The sequence below is a fragment of the Procambarus clarkii genome, chromosome 69, assembly GCF_040958095.1.
Source record: "Procambarus clarkii isolate CNS0578487 chromosome 69, FALCON_Pclarkii_2.0, whole genome shotgun sequence".
Classification (NCBI taxonomy): Eukaryota; Metazoa; Arthropoda; class Malacostraca; order Decapoda; family Cambaridae; genus Procambarus; species Procambarus clarkii.
In genome coordinates this window covers 13,987,900-14,010,831 of record NC_091218.1, presented here as the reverse complement: position 1 = coordinate 14,010,831, position 22,932 = coordinate 13,987,900, and the positions used below count along the sequence as shown (strand labels likewise).

General features: G+C 54.8%; 2 protein-coding genes across 4 annotated transcripts in view; both read left to right on the top strand.

Annotated features, from left to right (window-relative positions):
* Window positions 1-20,453, top strand: part of LOC138355940 (collagen alpha-1(V) chain-like) — a 41,688-nt gene extending 21,235 nt beyond the window's left edge. The window contains exons 4-5 of the mRNA XM_069311486.1: window positions 19,014-19,489; window positions 20,010-20,453. Of these exons, the coding sequence (XP_069167587.1) occupies window positions 19,014-19,489; window positions 20,010-20,453 (920 nt within the window). The remainder of the gene's footprint in view (window positions 1-19,013; window positions 19,490-20,009) is intronic.
* LOC123753533 (trichohyalin) overlaps window positions 1-22,932 on the top strand; it is a 460,426-nt gene that overhangs the window by 353,617 nt on the left and 83,877 nt on the right. The window lies entirely within an intron of this gene.

Sequence of the window (22,932 nt, the reverse complement as noted above, 5' to 3'; positions counted from 1 at the left end):
ACCTGTCCCCTGATAATCACCTCACCTGTCCCCTGATAATCACGTCACCTGTCCCCTGATAATCACGTCACCTGTCCCCTGATAATCACGTCACCTGTCCCCTGATAATCACCTCACCTGTCCCCTGATAATCACCTCACCTGTCCCCTGATAATTACCTCACCTGTCCCCTGATAATTACCTCACCTGTCCCCTGATAATCACCTCACCTGTCCCCTGATAATCACCTCACCTGTCCCCTGATAATCACCTCACCTGTCCCCTGATAATTACATTGGGAATGCGTACACATTGAGTGGGATTAATTCCGCTCAACCGCCGGAATATTGACGTTTATCGAGTATACCGTAACGTCGAAATTGCGGTGCATTCAGAGCACGTGTTATCATTTGGTGATACTGGTGGTTTGTGGACCGGACCGCGGGGGGTTGGGGTGTGGACCGGGCCACGGGGGCTGGGATGTGGACCGGGCCACGGGGGGTTGGGGTGTGGACCGGGCCACGGGGGCTGGGGTGTGGACCAGACCAATGTGACCGGGGTGTGGACCGGGCCACAGGGGCTGGGGTGTGGACCGGGCCACAGGGGCTGGGGTGTGGACCGGGCCACGGGGGCTGGGGTGTGGACCGGACCACAGAGACCGGGGTGTGGACCGGGCCACAGAGACCGGGGTGTGGACCGGGCCAGAAGGAGTGGGCCGCCGCTGTACACAGTTGGCTGTGCCAGAGGTCTTTGTGTAGCGGTAGTGCGCAGGAGGACTGCGCAGTCCCCGGTTCGTGGTGGTCTTTGTGTACACTGGCTGTTGTGGGTGTGGGGGGGTGTGGGGGGTGGGTGAGCGTGGAGGGGGTGTGGAGGGGTGGGGGTGTGTGGGGGTGTGAGGGGGTGGGTGATTGTGGAGGGGGTGTGGAGGGGTGGGGGTGTGGGGGGTGTGGAGGGGTGGGTGAGTGTGGAGGGGTGGGGGTGTGGGGGGGTGGGTGAGTGTGGAGGGGGTGTGGAGGGGTGGGGGTGTGGGGGGGTGGGTGAGTGTGGAGGGGGTGTGGAGGGGTGGGGGTGTGTGGGGGTGTGGGGGAGTGGGTGAGTGTGGAGGGGGTGTGGAGGGGTGGGGGTGTGGGGGGGTGGGTGAGTGTGGAGGGGGTGTTGAGGGGGTGTGGAGGGGTGGTGGGGGGTGGGGCGCCACAAAAGTGTCGTCGAGATGCCTCATCTGTACTCCTGCCTCAGCTGTACTCCAGCCTCAGCTGTACTCCTGCCTCAGCTGTACTCCTGCCTCAGCTGTACTCCTGCCTCAGCTGTACTCCTGCCTCAGCTGTACTCCTGCCTCAGCTGTACTCCTGCCTCAGCTGTACTCCTGCCTCAGCTGTACTCCTGCCTCAGCTGTACTCCTGCCTCAGCTGTACTCCAGCCTCAGCTGTACTCCTGCCTCAGCTGTACTCCTGCCTCAGCTGTACTCCTGCCTCAGCTGTACTCCTGCCTCAGCTGTACTCCTGCCTCAGCTGTACTCCTGCCTCAGCTGTACTCCTGCCTCAGCTGTACTCCTGCCTTAGATGTACTCCTGCCTCAGCTGTACTCCTGCCTCAGCTGTACTCCTGCCTCAGCTGTACTCCTGCCTCAGCTGTACTCCAGCCTCAGCTGTACTCCTGCCTCAGCTGTACTCCTGCCTCAGCTGTACTCCTGCCTCAGCTGTACTCCTGCCTCAGCTGTACTCCTGCCTCAGCTGTACTCCTGCCTCAGCTGTACTCCTGCCTCAGCTGTACTCCTGCCTCAGCTGTACTCCAGCCTCAGCTGTACTCCTGCCTCAGCTGTACTCCTGCCTCAGCTGTACTCCTGCCTCAGCTGTACTCCTGCCTCAGCTGTACTCCTGCCTCAGCTGTACTCCAGCCTCAGCTGTACTCCTGCCTCAGCTGTACTCCTGCCTCAGCTGTACTCCTGCCTCAGCTGTACTCCAGCCTCAGCTGTACTCCTGCCTCAGCTGTACTCCTGCCTCAGCTGTACTCCTGCCTCAGCTGTACTCCTGCCTCAGCTGTACTCCTGCCTCAGCTGTACTCCTGCCTCAGCTGTACTCCTGCCTCAGCTGTACTCCTGCCTCAGCTGTACTCCAGCCTCAGCTGTACTCCAGCCTCAGCTGTACTCCTGCCTCAGCTGTACTCCTGCCTCAGTGCGCGCTTGAAAAGAGCTTTTTTTAAATATGGCTTTTTTCATCGCGTTTTATCCCCCCCCCCTCCCCCCCCCCCCTCCCCCCCCCCTCCCCCCCGTGCTGGCGAGGGGCTATTTTGAAGCTGTGGGGGAGGAGGGGGGGGGGGAGGAGGCTTTTTTTGTATGCCTAAATCTCCCACTACCAAACTTGGGCATCAGTCTGGCGTTCGTCTTGTACTTAAATACTTTTTCTTTTTATTGGCGTAGTTGAAGAGGGCGCTCCTGATTGGTCAGGTGGTAACTAGGCCTATTTTTTTTTTTTTTTTTGAGATATATACAAGAGTTGTTACATTCTTGTAGAGCCACTAGTACGCGTAGCGTTTCGGGCAAGTCCTTAATCCTATGGTCCCTGGAATACGATCCCCTGCCGCGAAGAATCGTTGTTACAACCAAGTACACATTTTACTGTTGCGTTAAACAGAGGCTACAGTTAAGGAATTGCGCCCAGTAAATCCTCCCCGGCCAGGATACGAACCCATGACATAGCGCTCGCGGAACGCCAGGCGAGTGTCTTACCACTACACCACGGAGACTGCCGGTATTAACTTGGGTAAGACCGCCGGCAATTAAGTGGTGACGGCCTATCAGTCTACACGAGGTAAGAGGGCCTATCAGTCTACACCAGGTAAGAGGGCCTATCAGTCTGCACGAGGTAAGAGGGCCTATCAGTCTACACGAGGTAAGAGGGCCTATCAGTCTACACGAGGTAAGAGGGCCTATCAGTCTACACCAGGTAAGAGGGCCTATCAGGCTACACGAGGTAAGAGGGCCTATCAGTCTACACGAGGTAAGAGGGCCTATCAGTCTACATGAGGTAAGAGGGCCTATCAGTCTACACGAGGTAAGAGGGCCTATCAGTCTACACGAGGTAAGAGGGCCTATCAGTCTACATGAGGTAAGAGGGCCTATCAGTCTACACGAGGTAAGAGGGCCTATCAGTCTACACGAGGTAAGAGGGCCTATCAGTCTACACCAGGTAAGAGGGCCTATCAGTCTACACCAGGTAAGAGGGCCTATCAGTCTGCACGAGGTAAGAGGGCCTATCAGTCTACACGAGGTAAGAGGGCCTATCAGTCTACACGAGGTAAGAGGGCCTATCAGTCTACACCAGGTAAGAGGGCCTATCAGTCTACACGAGGTAAGAGGGCCTATCAGTCTACACGAGGTAAGAGGGCCTATCAGTCTACATGAGGTAAGAGGGCCTATCAGTCTACACGAGGTAAGAGGGCCTATCAGTCTACACCAGGTAAGAGGGCCTATCAGTCTACACGAGGTAAGAGGGCGCCTATCAGTCTACACCAGGTAAGAGGGCCTATCAGTCTACACCAGGTAAGAGGGCCTATCAGTCTACACGAGGTAAGAGGGCCTATCAGTCTACACGAGGTAAGAGGGCCTATCAGTCTACACGAGGTAAGAGGGCCTATCAATCTACACCAGGTAAGAGGGCCTATCAGTCTACACGAGGTAAGAGGGCCTATCAGTCTACACGAGGTAAGAGGGCCTATCAGTCTACACGAGGTAAGAGGGCCTATCAGTCTACACCAGGTAAGAGGGCCTATCAGTCTACACGAGGTAAGAGGGCCTATCAGTCTACACGAGGTAAGAGGGCCTATCAGTCTACACTAGGTAAGAGGGCCTATCAGTCTACACCAGGTAAGAGGGCCTATCAGTCTACACGAGGTAAGAGGGCCTATCAGTCTACACGAGGTAAGAGGGCCTATCAGTCTACACCAGGTAAGAGGGCCTATCAGTCTACACGAGGTAAGAGGGCCTATCAGTCTACACGAGGTAAGAGGGCCTATCAGTCTACACTAGGTAAGAGGGCCTATCAATCTACACCAGGTAAGAGGGCCTATCAGTCTACACGAGGTAAGAGGGCCTATCAGTCTACACGAGGTAAGAGGGCCTATCAGTCTACACGAGGTAAGAGGGCCTATCAGTCTACACCAGGTAAGAGGGCCTATCAGTCTACACGAGGTAAGAGGGCCTATCAGTCTACACCAGGTAAGAGGGCCTATCAGTCTACACCAGGTAAGAGGGCCTATCAGTCTACACGAGGTAAGAGGGCCTATCAGTCTACACGAGGTAAGAGGGCCTATCAGTCTACACGAGGTAAGAGGGCCTATCAGTCTACACTAGGTAAGAGGGCCTATCAGTCTACACCAGGTAAGAGGGCCTATCAGTCTACACCAGGTAAGAGGGCCTATCAGTCTACACCAGGTAAGAGGGCCTATCAGTCTACACCAGGTAAGAGGGCCTATCAGTCTACACGAGGTAAGAGGGCCTATCAGTCTACACGAGGTAAGAGGGCCTATCAGTCTACACGAGGGAAGAGGGCCTATCAGTCTACACGAGGTGAGAGGGCCTATCAGTCTACACGAGGTGAGAGGGCCTATCAGTCTACACGAGGTAAGAGGGCCTATCAGTCTACACCAGGTAAGAGGGCCTATCAGTCTACACGAGGTAAGAGGGCCTATCAGTCTACACCAGGTAAGAGGGCCTATCAGTCTACACGAGGTAAGAGGGCCTATCAGTCTACACCAGGTAAGAGGGCCTATCAGTCTACACCAGGTAAGAGGGCCTATCAGTCTACACCAGGTAAGAGGGCCTATCAGTCTACACCAGGTAAGAGGGCCTATCAGTCTACACCAGGTAAGAGGGCCTATCAGTCTACACCAGGTAAGAGGGCCTATCAGTCTACACCAGGTAAGAGGGAACACCACTTTGTGTCTAGTGGTTCAGTACCATAGTTCCTATTACTGGTTACTAATGGTGCTGTGGGCTGTCTTATCATTCCTCTGACATTCTCTTATTTTCTGCCTCATTCACTTGGAGACAAGGTTAAGGAGATTGCAGAAGGCCTATTGGTTCATACGAGAAAGCTCCTATTGGTCTATTTTCTTCCCTGTATTTACCCAGGTCTTGCCAGTATTTACCCAGGTCTTGCCAGTATTTACCCAGATCATGTCAGTATTTACCCAGGTCTTGCCAGTATTTACCCAGGTCATGTCAGTATTTACCCACGTCTTGCCAGTATTTACCCAGGTCTTACCAGTATTTACCCAGGTCTTGCCTGTATATACCCAGGTCTTGCCAGTATTTACCCAGGTCTTTCCAGAATGTCAAATGATCCAATTTATATTGCAGTGAAGAAGTTACAAACATAGGCTAACAGCCATGTAATATATTCATAGAAAATGGGGAACACATTTGAATTATGATAAGTGTGAGACTTAACCAGTTCCACTGAAGATCCCGCCCGCCACCAGACTTGTTCCCACCAGGTCTTTAGCCTTCACACTTGTAAAGTCTTATTGGTCACTTATTTTGGTGAGAACTGGTTGTTAAGCCTTAACGTCAATCATCACGCTGCCATCCCCCCCACCGCTGCCCCCACCACGCTGCCATCCTACCCCCCACCGCCGCCCCCACCACGCTGCCATCCCCACACCACCCCCACCACGCTGCCATCCCCCCCACCCCCCATCACCCCCACCACGCTGCCATCCCCCCACCACCCCCCACCGCCGCCCCCACCACGCTGCCATCCCCCCACCACCACCACCCCCACCACGCTGCCATCCCCCCACCGCCGCCCCCACCACGCTGCCATCCCCCCCCCACCACCACCACCACCCCCCACCACTCCCCACCACGCTCCCATCCCCCACCACTCCCCACCACGCTGCCATCCCCCCACCACCTCCCACCACGCTGCCATCCCCCCACCACCCCCCACCACGCTGCCATCCCCCACCACGCTGCCATCCCCCCACCACCCCCCACCACGCTGCCATCCCCCACCACCCCCCACCACGCTGCCATCCCCCCACCACCCCCCACCACGCTGCCATCCCCCACCACCCCCCACCACGCTGCCATCCCCCACCACCCCCCACCACGCTGCCATCCCCCCACCACGCTGCCATCCCCCCACCACCCCCCACCACGCTGCCATCCCCCACCACCCCCCACCACGCTGCCATCCCCCCACCACCCCCCACCACGCTGCCATCCCCCACCACCCCCCACACGCTGCCATCCCCCACCACCCCCCACCACGCTGCCATCCCCCCACCACCCCCACCACGCTGCCATCCCCCACCACCCCCCACCACGCTGCCATCCCCCCACCATCCCCCACCACGCTGCCATCCCCCCACCACCTCCCACCACGCTGCCATCCCCCCCCCACTACCACCACGCTGCCATCCCCCCACCCCCCACCACAACCACCACGCTGCCATCCCCCCACCACCCCCCACCACGCTGCCATCCCCCCACCACCCCCCACCACGCTGCCATCCCCCACCACCCCCCACCACGCTGCCATCCCCCCACCACCTCCCACCACGCTGCCATCCCCCCACCCCCCACCACAACCACCACGCTGCCATCCCCCCACCACCCCCCACCACGCTGCCATCCCCCACCACCCCCCACCACGCTGCCATCCCCCACCACCCCCACCACGCTGCCATCCCCCACCACCCCCCACCGCTGCCCCCACCACGCTGCCATCCCCCCACCACCCCCACCACGCTGCCATCCCCCCACCACGCTGCCATCCCCCCACCACCACCACCCCCCACCACTCCCCACCACCCTGCCATCCCCCCCACCACCACCACCACCACCCCCCACCACCCCCACCACGCTGCCATCCCCCCACCGCCGCCCCCACCACGCTGCCATCCCCCCACCGCCGCCCCCACCACGCTGCCATCCCCCCACCGCCGCCCCCACCACGCTGCCATCCCCCCACCGCCGCCCCCACCACGCTGCCATCCCCCCACCGCCGCCCCCACCACGCTGCCATCCCCCCACCGCCGCCCCCACCACGCTGCCATCCCCCCACCGCCGCCCCACCACGCTGCCATCCCCCCACCGCCGCCCCCACCACGCTGCCATCCCCCCACCGCCGCCCCCACCACGCTGCCATCCCCCCACCGCCGCCCCCACCACGCTGCCATCCCCCCACCGCCGCCCCCACCACGCTGCCATCCCCCCACCGCCGCCCCCACCACGCTGCCATCCCCCCACCGCCGCCCCCACCACGCTGCCATCCCCCCACCGCCGCCCCCACCACGCTGCCATCCCCCCACCGCCGCCCCCACCACGCTGCCATCCCCCCACCGCCGCCCCCACCACGCTGCCATCCCCCCACCGCCGCCCCATCACTCAGAGTAACGCCCCATGAACGGGTCAACACCGCCCATGCAACCCCCGCCCACACTAATGGTACCTGTCCAGGGCCCCCCCACCCTCACACACCTCCCCTCCCCCTCCCCCGCCACACCTCCCCCTCCCGGCTCCCCCCACCACTCCCCCTCTCCTGCACCCCCCTCCCGGCTCCCCCCACCACTCCCCCTCTCCTGCACCCCCCTCCCGGCTCCCCCCACCACCCCCCCCCCTCTCCTGCACCCCCTCCCGGCTCCCCCCACCACTCCCCCTCTCCTGCACCCCCTCCCGGCTCCCCCCACCACTCCCCCTCTCCTGCACCCCTTCCCGGCTCCCCCCACCACCCCCCCTCTCCTGCACCCCCCTCCCGGCTCCCCCCACCACTCCCCCTCTCCTGCACCCCCTCCCGGCTCCCCCCACCACTCCCCCTCTCCTGCTCCCCCTCCCGGCTCCCCCCACCACCCCCCCCTCTCCTGCACCCCCTCCCGGCTCCCCCCACCACCCCCCCCTCTCCTGCACCCCCTCCCGGCTCCCCCCACCACCCCCCCTCTCCTGCACCCCCTCCCGGCTCCCCCCACCACTCCCCCTCTCCTGCACCCCTTCCCGGCTCCCCCCACCACCCCCCCTCTCCTGCACCCCCCTCCCGGCTCCCCCCACCACTCCCCCTCTCCTGCACCCCCTCCCGGCTCCCCCCACCACTCCCCCTCTCCTGCTCCCCCTCCCGGCTCCCCCCACCACCCCCCCCCTCTCCTGCACCCCCTCCCGGCTCCCCCCACCACTCCCCCTCTCCTGCACCCCCTCCCGGCTCCCCCCACCCCCCTTCCTCCCCTGCACCCCCTCCCGGCTCCCCCCACCACTCCCCCACTCTCCAGCACCCCCCTCCCGGCTCCCCCCACCACTCCCCCTCTCCTGCACCCCCTCCCGGCTCCCCCCACCACTCCCCCTCTCCTGCACCCCCTCCCGGCTCCCCCCACCACTCCCCCTCTCCTGCACCCCCTCCCGGCTCCCCCCACCACCCCCCCCCCCTCTCCTGCACCCCCTCCTGGCTCCCCCCACCACTCCCCCCCTCCCCTGCACCCCCTCCCTGCTCCCCCCACCACTCCCTTTCTCCTGCACCCTCCCTCCACACACCTGACCACACATGTGAGCCTGGCAGCCACACACACCTGACCACACATGTGAGCCTGGCAGCCACACACACCTGACCACACATGTGAGCCTGGCAGCCACACACACCTGACCACACATGTGAGCCTGGCAGCCACACACACACCTGACCACACATGTGAGCCTGGCAGCCACACACACCTGACCACACATGTGAGCCTGGCAGCCACACACACCTGACCACACATGTGAGCCTGGCAGCCACACACACCTGACCACACATGTGAGCCTGGCAGCCACACACACCTGACCACACATGTGAGCCTGGCAGCCACACACACCTGACCACACATGTGAGCCTGGCAGCCACACACACCTGACCACACATGTGAGCCTGGCAGCCCCACACACCTGACCACACGTGTGAGCCTGGCAGCCTCATATATGAGGCTGCCAGGCTCACCCATTTTGACGTCAAACTGTATTATGTGAGAGGACAGGTTGACCAACCAGCCTCTGATGTTGCGTCGCAACAGAAAACGGTGCTGTGTTTGATGGGTAACTGCTTCATGTCTCCCCTTCACCGGACACAAACTCACCCAAAAGATTAAATTGGCATTATTAGTGACAGTGTATAATTTGTACACTAATATTGCACAACTTTTGCACAATAATAATGATCACTCACCAGAGTGGAGGGTCACACTCACACCAGAGTGGAGGGTCACACTCAGACCAGAGTGGACACACCGCCATAGTGACAGTATTGGGCAGCGCCACTCATCCTGTGAGTGAACACACCGCCATAGTAACAGTATTGGGCAGCGCCACTCATCCTGTGAGTGGACACACCACCATAGTAACAGTATTGGGCAGCGCCACTCATCCTGTGAGTGGACACACCGCCATAGTGACAGTATTGGGCAGCGCCACTCATCCTGTGAGTGGACACACCGCCATAGTGACAGTATTGGCCAGCGCCACTCATCCTGTGAGTGGACACACCGCCATAGTGACAGTATTGGGCAGCGCCACTCATCCTGTGAGTGGACACACCGCCATAGTGACAGTATTGGGCAGCGCCACTCATCCTGTGAGTGGACACACCGCCATAGTGACAGTATTGGGCAGCGTCACTCATCCTGTGAGTGGACACACCGCCATAGCAGCATGTACAACACTCCCCAATAGGAAGAAAACCCGCTGGGTTGTTCATCCTGTCACTTGTACCCAGACACAGCTGGGACTTGCTTAACTGTCTCAAGTGAACAGCTTATCAAACAAGAAGATTAACATTCGTCAACCCTTAAAATCTTACGTTATCTTGCGGGTGCAAAATGGGGGAATCTTTTAAGAACAGTATCAATACTTGACAAATAGTGTTTTCCTAACTCAAACAATGTGGGGTTTATTATTCTACACATATTCCTAATGTCTCTCAGGTGTTCACATTCACGTAGATAGTGGTCAAGGTGGTGTCCATCACTCTCATCAGATTCAGCAAGTCCGCTGATCAGCTGTTGTTTCCATTCCGAATCTCCATGGATATTTGTATCCAAGACGGATTCTCGCTATTACTGATTCTCTCCCTCGTTCTCCTCCTCTTCGGCCATAATGATTGGGATTGCCAGCAACAACCATGTTGTACCATCGTACAGATTCACTGGTTTGTGCTTCTATCCTCCTTTCCTCAGTTACCTTGTCACGGTGATGTTGCCTGACAATACCTCTAATTTGTAGTAGAGTCTTGGGTATGAAGTATTCAATATGGTCTCCTTCAGCGCCTTCAGCAGCCAGCACATCTGCTCGTTCATTCCCACATATTCCAACATGGGAGGGGAGCCCCAACATGGGAGGGGAGCCCCAACATGGGAGGGGATCCACAGAAACTAGACTTCCCTGATTGGTTAGTATCCTCACAGCTCTCTTGATCTTAGCGACTATCACAGGATTTTCTGCCTGATTTTTACTTAGGCTTTGCAGTGCTGCCTTAGAGTCAGTGCAGATCACTGCACCATTAGTGTTCCGTTCAAGGAATCTTAACGCCATAACAATGGCAGTTAGCTCTGCTTGCGTTGAAGAGGCATAGTTCTCAATACGTGCTTTTTCTTCATTTCTGCATTGGAAGGTATTATCCTTGATTACCGTGTATGCTGCACCAGCCCTGCCATTGACAGGGTTAGATGACCCGTCAGTGTAGATTTGATCGAGTTCATCTCCGGCTTCTTTATAAATTTTCTCGAGATACTTGTGCTTCATTTCTTGTGGTATCATGTTGGATTTTTTCATTGTCATTTCATTGATGATAATCCTGCATGAGTCATCCTCCCAGGAGGTAACCTCTCTACAGGCAGGAGCTCACGGGCTTGCTCAAGCAGGTGAAGCTCTGCAAGGTAGCAGACTGATCTGTGGTGCCATTTTTTGCTTCTCCTGTTTCCCCCTGAAAGTAGCACAGAGCTCAGTTTTTTCTTAGCAATATCATTGTAATGGGGATCTCTGGCTATCCTAATTGCAAGCTTAGCATTCAGTTCATTAATTCTGCTTTTAACACTGGGAAGGGACAACTCCTCTCGTAGATTAGACGTTTTGGCAGTTCTTGGAACTCCAAGAATGATTGTCATGGCTTCATTTTGAATGCTTTCAAGCCTTTTCTTATCACTTTGGGAGTAGGTGCACAGAACTGGTGCGGCATAGTCTATGACGGAGCGCACATAGGCTGTGTACATCATTTTAAGCACGGCAATAGAGGCTCCATGTCCATTCCAGGTCATAGCTTTCAGTGCCCTGAGTCGACTTTTGCATGTTCCTATGAGTTGATTGAGCTCCTCTTTCTTCCCCTTGTTAGAGCCGACAGTGACGCTAAGGTACCGATAGTGGTCAACCCATTCAAGTGTTACACCATTAATTTGTAGTTCTTCATTTGCTCTCCGCTTGTGATGGGAGTATGCCTTCGTCTTGTTTGTGGAGAGAGTGAAACCGAGCTCAATACATTTCCTTCCAAGGAGTTCAATGGACTGTTTGATTTTCCCCAAGGTGGAAGCTTGCATTAGAACAACTGCATTAATGATGGTTACTGTTACTGAGACAACGGGAGCCACGTGGTACTGTTGCCAGGGGTACTATAATGATGGTTACCGTTACTGAGACAACGGGAGCCACGTGGTACTGTTGCCAGGGGTACTATAATGATGGGTACCGTTACTGAGACAACGGGAGCCACGTGGTACTGTTGCCAGGGGTACTGTAATGATGGCTACCGTTACTGAGACAACGGGAGCCACGTGGTACTGTTGCCAGGGGTACTGTAATGATGGGTACCGTTACTGAGACAACGGGAGCCACGTGGTACTGTTGCCAGGGGTACTATAATGATGGGTACCGTTACTGAGACAACGGAGCCACGTGGTACTGTTGCCAGGGGTACTATAATGATGGCTACCGTTACTGAGACAACGGGAGCCACGAGGTACTGTTGCCAGGGGTACTGTAATGATGGTTACCGTCACTGAGACAACGGGAGCCACGTGGTACTGTTGCCAGGGGTACTATAATGATGGCTACCGTTACTGAGACAACGGGAGCCACGTGGTACTGTTGCCAGGGGTACTATAATGATGGCTACCGTTACTGAGACAACGGGAGTCACGTGGTACTGTTGCCAGGGGTACTATAATGATGGCTACCGTTACTGAGACAACGGGAGTCACGTGGTACTGTTGCCAGGGGTACTGTAATGATGGGTACCGTTAAAATAGGTGGGGAAGGTAGGGGACTGTCTGGCTTAGTGCCTATTTCTGTTGTGGGTGTGATGTGGAGGGGGTGCCAGGCACCGCCTTTGGCCCCTCATGGCACTCGCTCGGCCTTTCCCTACGCTTTTTCACAGCACTTTGGCACCTTAAGTGCACTCCCTCTGGCTCTTTCAACCCGTTTTCCGTTGCGTTAACGGCAAAATATACCGTTTTAGTAAAGGCTGAAGAGGTATAGAAAACGTGGAGTGGCTATGGCGGCTGATGGTGTCAAGAAACACCCCCTCTCACTCCCTGCGTCTCTCCCTCTCTCTCTCCTCCCTCTCTCTCTACCGGCCTCCTGGTCTTCCCTCACCTGCAGCCTCTCACACACACACACACTCTCCCTCCCCTCACACACACACACACACACACACATACACACACAAACACAGGCTCCCTCGAGTGTTGTCCTTAGAGTGTTAACTGAGCAGAACTTCCCCGGAACTGATAAGCAAGTTATAGAAAATGGAAATGTGTAGTGGGCGTATTGGTGAAGGAATACTACCTTGTTCAGCCTAAACGGCTCGCTAGGCACTGTATATGTGGCCCTCAGTGCCTTGTGGTGACGATAGTGAGTGCCTAAGGCACTAAGTGAACGCATAATGTGAGCACACAGACTGTTGCTGCCGGAAAATAGCAACCGAGTGAAGTTTGTGAAGTTGTGTTTGTGAAATGAAAAAAATGTTGAAATGTGTTTATAGTGTGAGGGGCAAAGGGCGTTCTGGGGGGGATGTGTTAAGTCGACCTGTCCTCACACTAGGCTGGTTAAAGCGGCGGCCGGCCTCCCCCCCCCCAGACGAATTCGTCAATTTTAACATACTGTGTAGCAAAAATTGGTTTGTTTTCATATATAAATCAAAATTATTATACATAAACATTCTATGTATAGTTAGGCGTAGGTTAGATTAGGTGTTCAGGTTCTGTTGGCGATTATTTGAAGTTCGTGGGTGAAGCATTTACAGCGTTGTGGTTCGAATACAAGTCGTCAGCGAAGCACTTGTTCCGGAAGTGTTCGGACGTCGTCAGTTGTGAGTCGTGTGTAAACAGCTTTTCATTCTTAAACAGCTGGGGTTTGGCGGCTGGATTAACGAGCTTGGATCTTTGTATGCGAGGACGGGCTGTGTAAATACACATGGGCCACCCGTCAGGGCTCACGCTCTCACTAAACACTGACGAAACACTGAGGAAACACTGACGAAGCACTGACGAAACACTGACGAAACACTGACGAAACTCTGAGGAAACACTGACGAAACACTGACGAAGCACTGAAGAAACACTGAAGAAACACTGACGAAGCACTGAAGAAACACTGACGAAACACTGACGAAACACTGACGAAACTCTGAGGAAACACTGACGAAACTCTGAGGAAACACTGAGGAAACACTGACGAAACTCTGAGGAAACACTGACGAAACTCTGAGGAAACACTGACGAAACACTGACGAAACACTGACGAAGCACTGAAGAAACACTGAAGAAACACTGAAGAAACACTGACGAAGCACTGAAGAAACACTGAAGAAACACTGAAGAAACACTGAAGAAACACTGACGAAACACTGACGAAACACTGACGAAACACTGACGAAACACTGACGAAACACTAACGAAACACCGACGAAACACTAACGAAACACTGACGAAACACTAGGGAAACACTGACGAAACACTAACGAAACACTGACGAAACACTAACGAAACCCTGAGGAAACCCTGAGGAAACCCTGAGGAAACCCTGAGGAAACGCTGAGGAAACACTGACGAAGCACTGAGGAAACACTGAGGAAACACTGAGGAAACACTGAGGAAACACTGAGGAAACACTGGGGAAACACTGGGGAAACACTGAGGAAACACTGAGGAAACACTGGGGAAACACTGGGGAAACACTAGGGAAACACTAGGGAAACACTGACGAAACACTGGGGAAACACCAGGGAAACACTAGGGAAACACTGACGAAACACTGGGGAAACACTGAGGAAGCACTGGGGAAACACTGGGGAAACACTGGGGAAACACTAGGGAAACACTGACGAAACACTACGGAAACACTAGGGAAACACTGACGAAACACTGAAGAAACACTGTCGAAACACTGTCGAAACACTTTCGAAACACTGTCGAAACACTGACGAAACACTACGGAAACACTAGGGAAACACTGTCGAAACACTGAAGAAACACTGTCGAAACACTGTCGAAACACTGTCGAAACACTGACGAAACAATGACGAAACAATGACGAAACAATGACGAAATAACCAATGAAAAGAGGAAGAGAGAGACAGACGGATAACAGCAGACAAAGATAACAGCAGACAAAGATAACAGCAGACAAAGATAACAGCAGACAAAGATAACAGCAGACACAGACCAGCAAGACACAGAGAAAGAGCCAATCAAGCAGATAACAAAAACCAAAGGAAACATAGTTTAAGATATCAGTGAAGATAGCCATCGATGAACTAGGATATATCAACTATTTGTGTGTTCATTTACGAAACCTGTACATCTTAGTTTGTATTAAACATATTACGAGCTTGGACACTAATATATTTAGGATTTCGTGTAGAGTTAGACCTAGGTTAGGTTAGGTTATCTTTTTGAGGTTAGGTTAGGTTAGGCTAGGTTAGGTTAGGTTATCTTATTGAGGTAATCTTGAGATGATTTCGGGGCTTATTGTTCCCGCGGCCCGGTCCTCCACCAGGCCTCCACCCCCAGGAAGCAGCCCGTGACAGCTGACTAACACCCAGGTACCTATTTTACTGCTGGGTAACAGGTGCATTAGGGTGAAAGAAAATTTTTACCCATTTGTGTCTGCCTCCACCGGGGATCGAACCCGGAACCACAGGACTACGAATCTAAAGATTAGGTTAGGTTATCTTGAGATTCTTGAGATGATTTCGGGGCTTATTGTCCCCGCGGCCCGGTCCTTGACCAGGCCTCCACCCCCAGGAAGCAGCCCGTGACAGCTGACTAACACCCATGTACCTATTTTACTGCTGGTAACAGGGGCATAGGGTGAAAGAAACTCTGCCCATTGTTTCTCGCCGGCGCCTGGGATCGAACCCAGGACCACAGGATCACAAGTCCAGCGTGCTGTCCGCTCGGCCGACCGGCTCCCGGTTAGGTTATCTTAGGTTAGGTTATCTTAAGTTAGTTTAGGTTATCTTAGGTTAGGTTATCTTAAGTTAGTTTAGGTTATCTTAGGTTATCTTAAGTTAGTTTAGGTTATCTTAGGTTAGGTTCTGTTGAGAATTATTAGTATTTTTACTTCGTGAGTGAAGTATTTACTAACCCGTCCCTGACTCAAGTCCATTCCATCCAGCGGTCGACCCCCACAGACGTATTCATCAATTTTAACATGCTGTTCATTCAACACAGTAATTTTCTCAAATATAAATTAATATTATAGTATATTAGCATATTGTGTATATATAGTTATAGGTTAGGTTAGGTGTTTAGGTTCTGTTGGCGATTATTTGCATTTGTAGTACGTGGGTGAAGCATTTACAGCGTTGTGGTTCGAACACAAGTCGTCAGTGAAGCACTTGTTCCGGAAGTGTTCGAACGTCATCACTTGTGAGTCGTGTGTAAACTGTTTTTCATTCGTGAAATTGGGGTTTGGCGGCTGCATTAACGAGCTTATGGCATTTATAAGGACGGGCTGCCTCATACTTAAGAAAATGGGAGCGCCTCGCAGAGTTGCCATAATGTCCCGTTTTCTGTTCGTGGATCCTCTGGTAGGTTAGGGCACTTCAGTACGACAATTTCCAGACGTTGGGACCGTTCACCAGAACAGCTTGGGTCGTTCAAGCAGCGGTCTACCCACAGACACATTCGATAAATTTAACATATTGTATTTTATAACATATTAAATTGTAAATAAAACACGGTATTTTCTGGAATATAAATTAATTTTAATGTATATTATAATTTTGAGTATAATGAGGTTTTAATAGACGTTTTCTCTTGGTACTATTTTGGACCTGTAGTAGGTGGTCGAAGCCACAGTCAGAGCTGGGACACGAACACTGGGACGAAGCCACAGTCAGAGCTGGGACACGAACACTGGGACGAAGCCACAGTCAGAGATGGGACACGAACACTGTAACGAAGCCACAGAACTGGGACACGAACACGGGGACGAAGCCACAGTCAGAGCTGGGACACGAACACTTGGACGAAGCCACAGAGCTGGGACAAGAACACTGGGACGAAGCCACAGTCAGAGCTGGGACACGAACACCGGGACGAAGCCACAGTCAGAGCTGGGACACGAACACTGGGACGAAGCCACAGAACTGGGACACGAACACGGGGACGAAGCCACAGTCAGAGCTGGGACACGAACACTGGGACGAAGCCACAGAACTGGGACACGAACACGGGGACGAAGCCACAGTCAGAGCTGGGACACGAACACTTGGACGAAGCCACTGTCAGAGCTGGCACACGAACACTGGGACGAAGCCACAGTCAGAGCTGGGACACGAACACTTGGACGAAGCCAGAGTCAGAGATGGGACACGAACACTGTAACGAAGCCACAGAACTGGGACACGAACACGGGGACGAAGCCACAGTCAGAGCTGGGACACGAACACTTGGACGAAGCCACAGAGCTGGGACAAGAACACTGGGACGAAGCCACAGTCAGAGCTGGGACACGAACACTTGGACGAAGCCACAGAGCTGGGACAAGAACACTGGGACGAAGCCACAGTCAGAGCTGGGACACGAACACCGGGACGAAGCCACAGTCAGAGCTGGGACACGAACACTGGGACGAAGCCACAGAACTGGGACACGAACACGGGGACGAAGCCACAGTCAGAGCTGGGACACGAACACTTGGACGAAGCCACAGAGCTGGGACAAGAACACTGGGACGAAGCCACAGTCAGAGCTGGGACACGAACACTTGGACGAAGCCAGAGTCAGAGATGGGACACGAACACTTGGACGAAGCCAGAGTCAGAGATGGGACACGAACACTGGGACGAAGCCACAGTCAGAGCTGGGACACGAACACGGGGACGAAGCCACAGTCAGAGTTGGAACACGAACACTGGGACGAAGCCACAGTCAGAGATGGGACACGAACACTGGGACGAAGCCACAGAACTGGGACACGAACACTGGGACGAAGCCACAGTCAGAGATGGGACACGAACACTGGGACGAAGCCACAGTCAGAGCTGGGACACGAACACTGGGACGAAACCACAGTCAGAGCTGGGACACGAACATTGGGACGAAGCCACAGTCAGAGCTGGGACACGAACACTGGGACGAAGCCACAGACCTGGGACACGAACACGGACGAAACGAACTTTCGAACATCATCAGTTGCTCGTCCTGTGTAAAACGTTTTATTCATAAAATTGTGGGCCGCGGCTGGATTAGAGAGAATTGGGCCATAGTTCACGCAGCCTCGCCTCGTAAACATTGGCCCGAGGCTCGTTAATCCAGCCGCCAACCCCCTACCCCCTCCAGCCCCCTTCTCCTAGTTTGTGAACTAAAAACATGACTCGTAACTGATGTTCGAACAGTGCTTCCCTGTCAACGCGTTCAGCACCCCTCCCCCCTGCCCTCCTCAGCACCCCCTGGCTTACCTCAGCACCCCCTGCCCTCCTCAGCACCCCCTGGCGTCCCTCAGCACCCCCTGGCGTCCCTCAGCACCCCCCTGGCGTCCCTCAGCACCCCCCTGGCCTCCCTCAGCACCTCCCTGGCCTCCCTCAGCACCCCCTGGCCTCCCTCAGCACCCCCTGGCCTCCCTCAGCACCCCCTGGCCTCCCTCAGCACCCCCCCTGGCCTCCCTCAGCACCCCCCCTGGCCTCCCTCAGCACCCCCTGGCCTCCCTCAGCACCTCCCTGGCCTCCCTCAGCACCCCCTGGCCTCCCTCAGCACCCCCTGGCCTCCCTCAGCACCCCCCCTGGCCTCCCTCAGCACCCCCCTGGCGTCCCTCAGCACCCCCTGGCCTCCCTCAGCACCCCCCTGGCGTCCCTCAGCACCCCCTGGCGTCCCTCAGCACCCCCTGGCGTCCCTCAGCACCCCCCTGGCGTCCCTCAGCACCCCCCTGGCCTCCCTCAGCACCCCCTGGCCTCCCTCAGCACCCCCTGGCCTCCCTCAGCACCTCCCTGGCCTCCCTCAGCACCCCCTGGCCTCCCTCAGCACCCCCTGGCCTCCCTCAGCACCCCCCCTGGCCTCCCTCAGCACCCCCCCCGGGCCTCCCTCAGCACCCCCTGGCCTCCCTCAGCACCCCCTGGCCTCCCTCAGCACCCCCTGGCCTCCCTCAGCACCCCCCCCTGGCCTCCCTCAGCACCCCCCCTGGCCTCCCTCAGCACCCCCCCTGGCCTCCCTCAGCACCCCCTGGCCTCCCTCAGCACCCCCTGGCCTCCCTCGGCACCCCCTGGCCTCCCTCAGCACCCCCCCCTGACCTCCCTCAGCACCTCCCTGGCCTCCCTCAGCACCCCCTGGCCTCCCTCAGCACCCCCTGGCCTCCCTCAGCACCCCCTGGCCTCCCTCAGCACCCCCTGGCCTCCCTCAGCACCCCCCCTGGCCTCCCTCAGCACCCCCCCTGGCCTCCCTCAGCACCCCCTGGCCTCCCTCAGCACCCCTCCAGAGTGCTGCGAGGGGTGTCACTGCCCAATACACTCCTGGCAGTCCTCGCTGTACTCAGCTGTCACCAGGCGCTCATAGACCGTAATCTATGTTGTCTATTTTGGTCGTGGCCAGCGGAAGGCTTGGTGCTCAAGGTGGTGCTCAAGGTGGTGCTCAAGGTGGTGCTCAAGGTGGTGCTCAAGGTGGTGCTCAAGGTGGTGCTCAAGGTGGTGCTCAAGGTGGTGCTCAAGGTGGTGCTCAAGGTGGTGCTCAAGGTGGTGCTCAAGGTGGTGCTCAAGGTGGTGCTCAAGGTGGTGCTCAAGGTGGTGCTCAAGGTGGTGCTCAAGGTAGTGCTCAAGGTGGTGCTCAAGGTGGTGCTCAAGGTGGTGCTCAAGGTGGTGCTCAAGGTGGTGCTCAAGGTGGTGCTCAAGGTGGTGCTCAAGGTGGTGCTCAAGGTGGTGCTCAAGGTGGTGCTCAAGGTGGTGCTCAAGGTGGTGCTCAAGGTGGTGCTGAAGGTGGTGCTCAAGGTGGTGCTCAAGGTGGTGCTCAAGGTGGTGCTCAAGGTGGTGCTCAAGGTGGTGCTCAAGGTGGTGCTCAAGGTAGTGCTCAAGGTAGTGCTCAAGGTGGTGTTGGTGTGGGGTAGACCCCCTCTCCAACACTCATATATAGGACCACAACACCATACAGGATCACCACACCATATAGGACCACCACACCATACAGGACCACCACACCATATAGGACCACCACACCATATAGGACCACCACACCATACAGGACCACCACACCATATACAGGACCACCACACTATATAGGACAACCACACCATATAGGACAACCACACCATACAGGACCACCACACCATATACAGGACCACCACACCATATACAGGACCACCACACCATATAGGACCACCACACCATATATAGGACAACCACACCATATAGGACAACCACACCATATAGGACAACCACACCATATAGGACCACCACACCATATAGGACAAACACACCATATAGGACAACCACACCATATAGGACAACCACACCATATACAGGACCACCACACCATATACAGGACCACCACACCATATAGGACAACCACACCATATAGGACAACCACACCATACAGGACCACCACACCATATACAGGACCACCACACCATATAGGACAACCACACCATATAGGACAACCACACCATATAGGACAACCACACCATATAGGACCACCACACCATATAGGACAAACACACCATATAGGACAACCACACCATATAGGACAACCACACCATACAGGACCACCACACCATATAGGATCACCACACCATATAGGACCACCACACCATACAGGACCACCACACCATATAGGACCACCACACCATATAGGACCACCACACCATATACAGGACCACCGCACCATACAGGATCACCACACCATATAGGACCACCACACCATATACAGGACCACCACACCATATACAGGATCACCACACCATACAGGACCACCACACCATATAGGACCACCACACCATATACAGGATCATTACACCATATACAGGATCACCACACCATATAGGACCACCACACCATACAGGACCACCACACCATACAGGACCACCACACCATATACAGGATCACCACACCATACAGGACCACCACACCATATACAGGATCACCACACCATACAGGACCACCACACCATATAGGACCACCACACCATATACAGGATCACCACACCATATACAGGATCACCACACCATATAGGACCACCACACCATACAGGACCACCACACCATATACAGGATCACCACACCATATACAGGATCACCACACCATATACAGGACCACCACACCATATACAGGACCACCACACCATACAGGACCACCACACCATACAGGACCACCACACCATATACAGGATCACCACACCATATAGGACCACCACACCATATATAGGACCACCACACCATATACAGGATCACCACACCATACAGGACCACCACACCATATACAGGACCACCACACCATATAGGACCACCACACCATACAGGACCACCACACCATATACAGGATCACTACACCATACAGGACCACCACACCATATATAGGACCACCACACCATATACAGGACCACCACACCATATAGGACCACCACACCATATACAGGACCACCACACCATATACAGGATCACACCATATACAGGACCACCACACCATATAGGACCACCACACCATATAGGACCACCACACCATATAGAACCACCACACCATATAGGACCACCAGACCATATAGGACCACCACACCATATACAGGACCACCACACCATATACAGGATCACACCATATAGGACCACCACACCATATAGGACCACCACACCATATAGGACCACCACACCATACAGGACCACCACACCATACAGGACCCCCACACCATACAGGACCACCACACCATATAGGACCACCACACCATATAGGACCACCACACCATACAGGACCACCACACCATACAGGACCACCACACCATATAGGACCACCACACCATATACAGGATCACCACCAAAGACAAACCTTTCTAAAAACGTTTTCGTAACACTTGTAGAACCTTAATATCTTTCGTTTGCATCTGAGAAATAAATTACAAATCTGTGAATATCTTTTAAACATTATAGGGTGACTGGTGGGAGGTAGGGGCATGTCATAGGCTGATCGTGGCCGTCGGCTCCGTTGTCGTCCTTTAACCAGGGATCAGCCCCTATGTCCTCCCCTGTATGAAATTTATAATGTTCGGTTTTGTGTACTTACGAGTTTGTCTATAATAAAATAGATTTTGAAGTGAATAATGCATGTCGTGATGACCTTCTGGGGAGCGGCCAACACTGAAATGGTCCTGGGGCCAGATTCACGAAGCAGTTACGCAAGCACTTACGAACCTGTCCATCTTTCCTCAATCTTTGGCGGCTTTGTTTACAATTATTAAACAGTTAATGAGCTCCGAAGCACCAGGAGGCTGTTTATAACAATAACAGCAGTTGATTGGCAAGTTTTCATGCTTGTAAACTGTTTAATAAATGTAACCAACGCCGCCAAAGATTGAGGAAAGATGTACACGTTCGTATGATAACCAGACCACACACTAGAAGGTGAAGGGACGACGACGTTTCGGTCCGTCCTGGACCATTCTCAAGTCGATTCTCACAATCGACTTGAGAATGGTCCAGGACGGACTGAAACGTCGTCGTCCCTTCACCTTCTAGTGTGTGGTCTGGTCAACATACTTTAGCCACGTTATTGTGACTCATCGCCTGCATACAGGTTCGTAAGTGCTTGCGTAACTGCTTCGTGAATGTGGCCTCTGGGAAACAAAGATGGAGGGAACTAAGAAACAGTCCTGTTTACAGCCTCCATCACCCTTGTTTACAGCCTCCATCACCCTTGTTTACAGCCTCCATCAACCTTGTTTACAGCCTCCATCAACCTTGTTTACAGCCTCCATCACCCTTGTTTACAGCCTCCATCACCCTTGTTTACAGCCTCCATCACCCTTGTTTACAGCCTCCATCACCCTTGTTTACAAGCCTCCATCACTCTTGTTTACAAGCCTCCATCACCCTTGTTTACAAGCCTCCATCACCCCTGTTTACTAGTCTCCATCACCCCTGTTTACAAGCCTCCATCACCCCTGTTTACAAGCCTCCATCACCCCTGTTTACAAGCCTCCATCACCCTTGTTTACAGCCTCCATCACCCTTGTTTACAGCCTCCATCATTCTTGTTTAAAGCCTCCATCACCCTTGTTTACAGCCTCCATCACCCTTGTTTACAAGCCTCCATCACCCTTGTTTACAAGCCTCCATCACCCTTGTTTACAGCCTCCATCACCCTTGTTTACAAGCCTCCATCACCCTTGTTTACAAGCCTCCATCACCCTTGTTTACAGCCTCCATCACCCTTGTTTACAAGCCTCCATCACCCTTGTTTACTAGTCTCCATCACCCCTGTTTACAAGCCTCCATCACCCTTGTTTACAGCCTCCATCACCCTTGTTTACAGCCTCC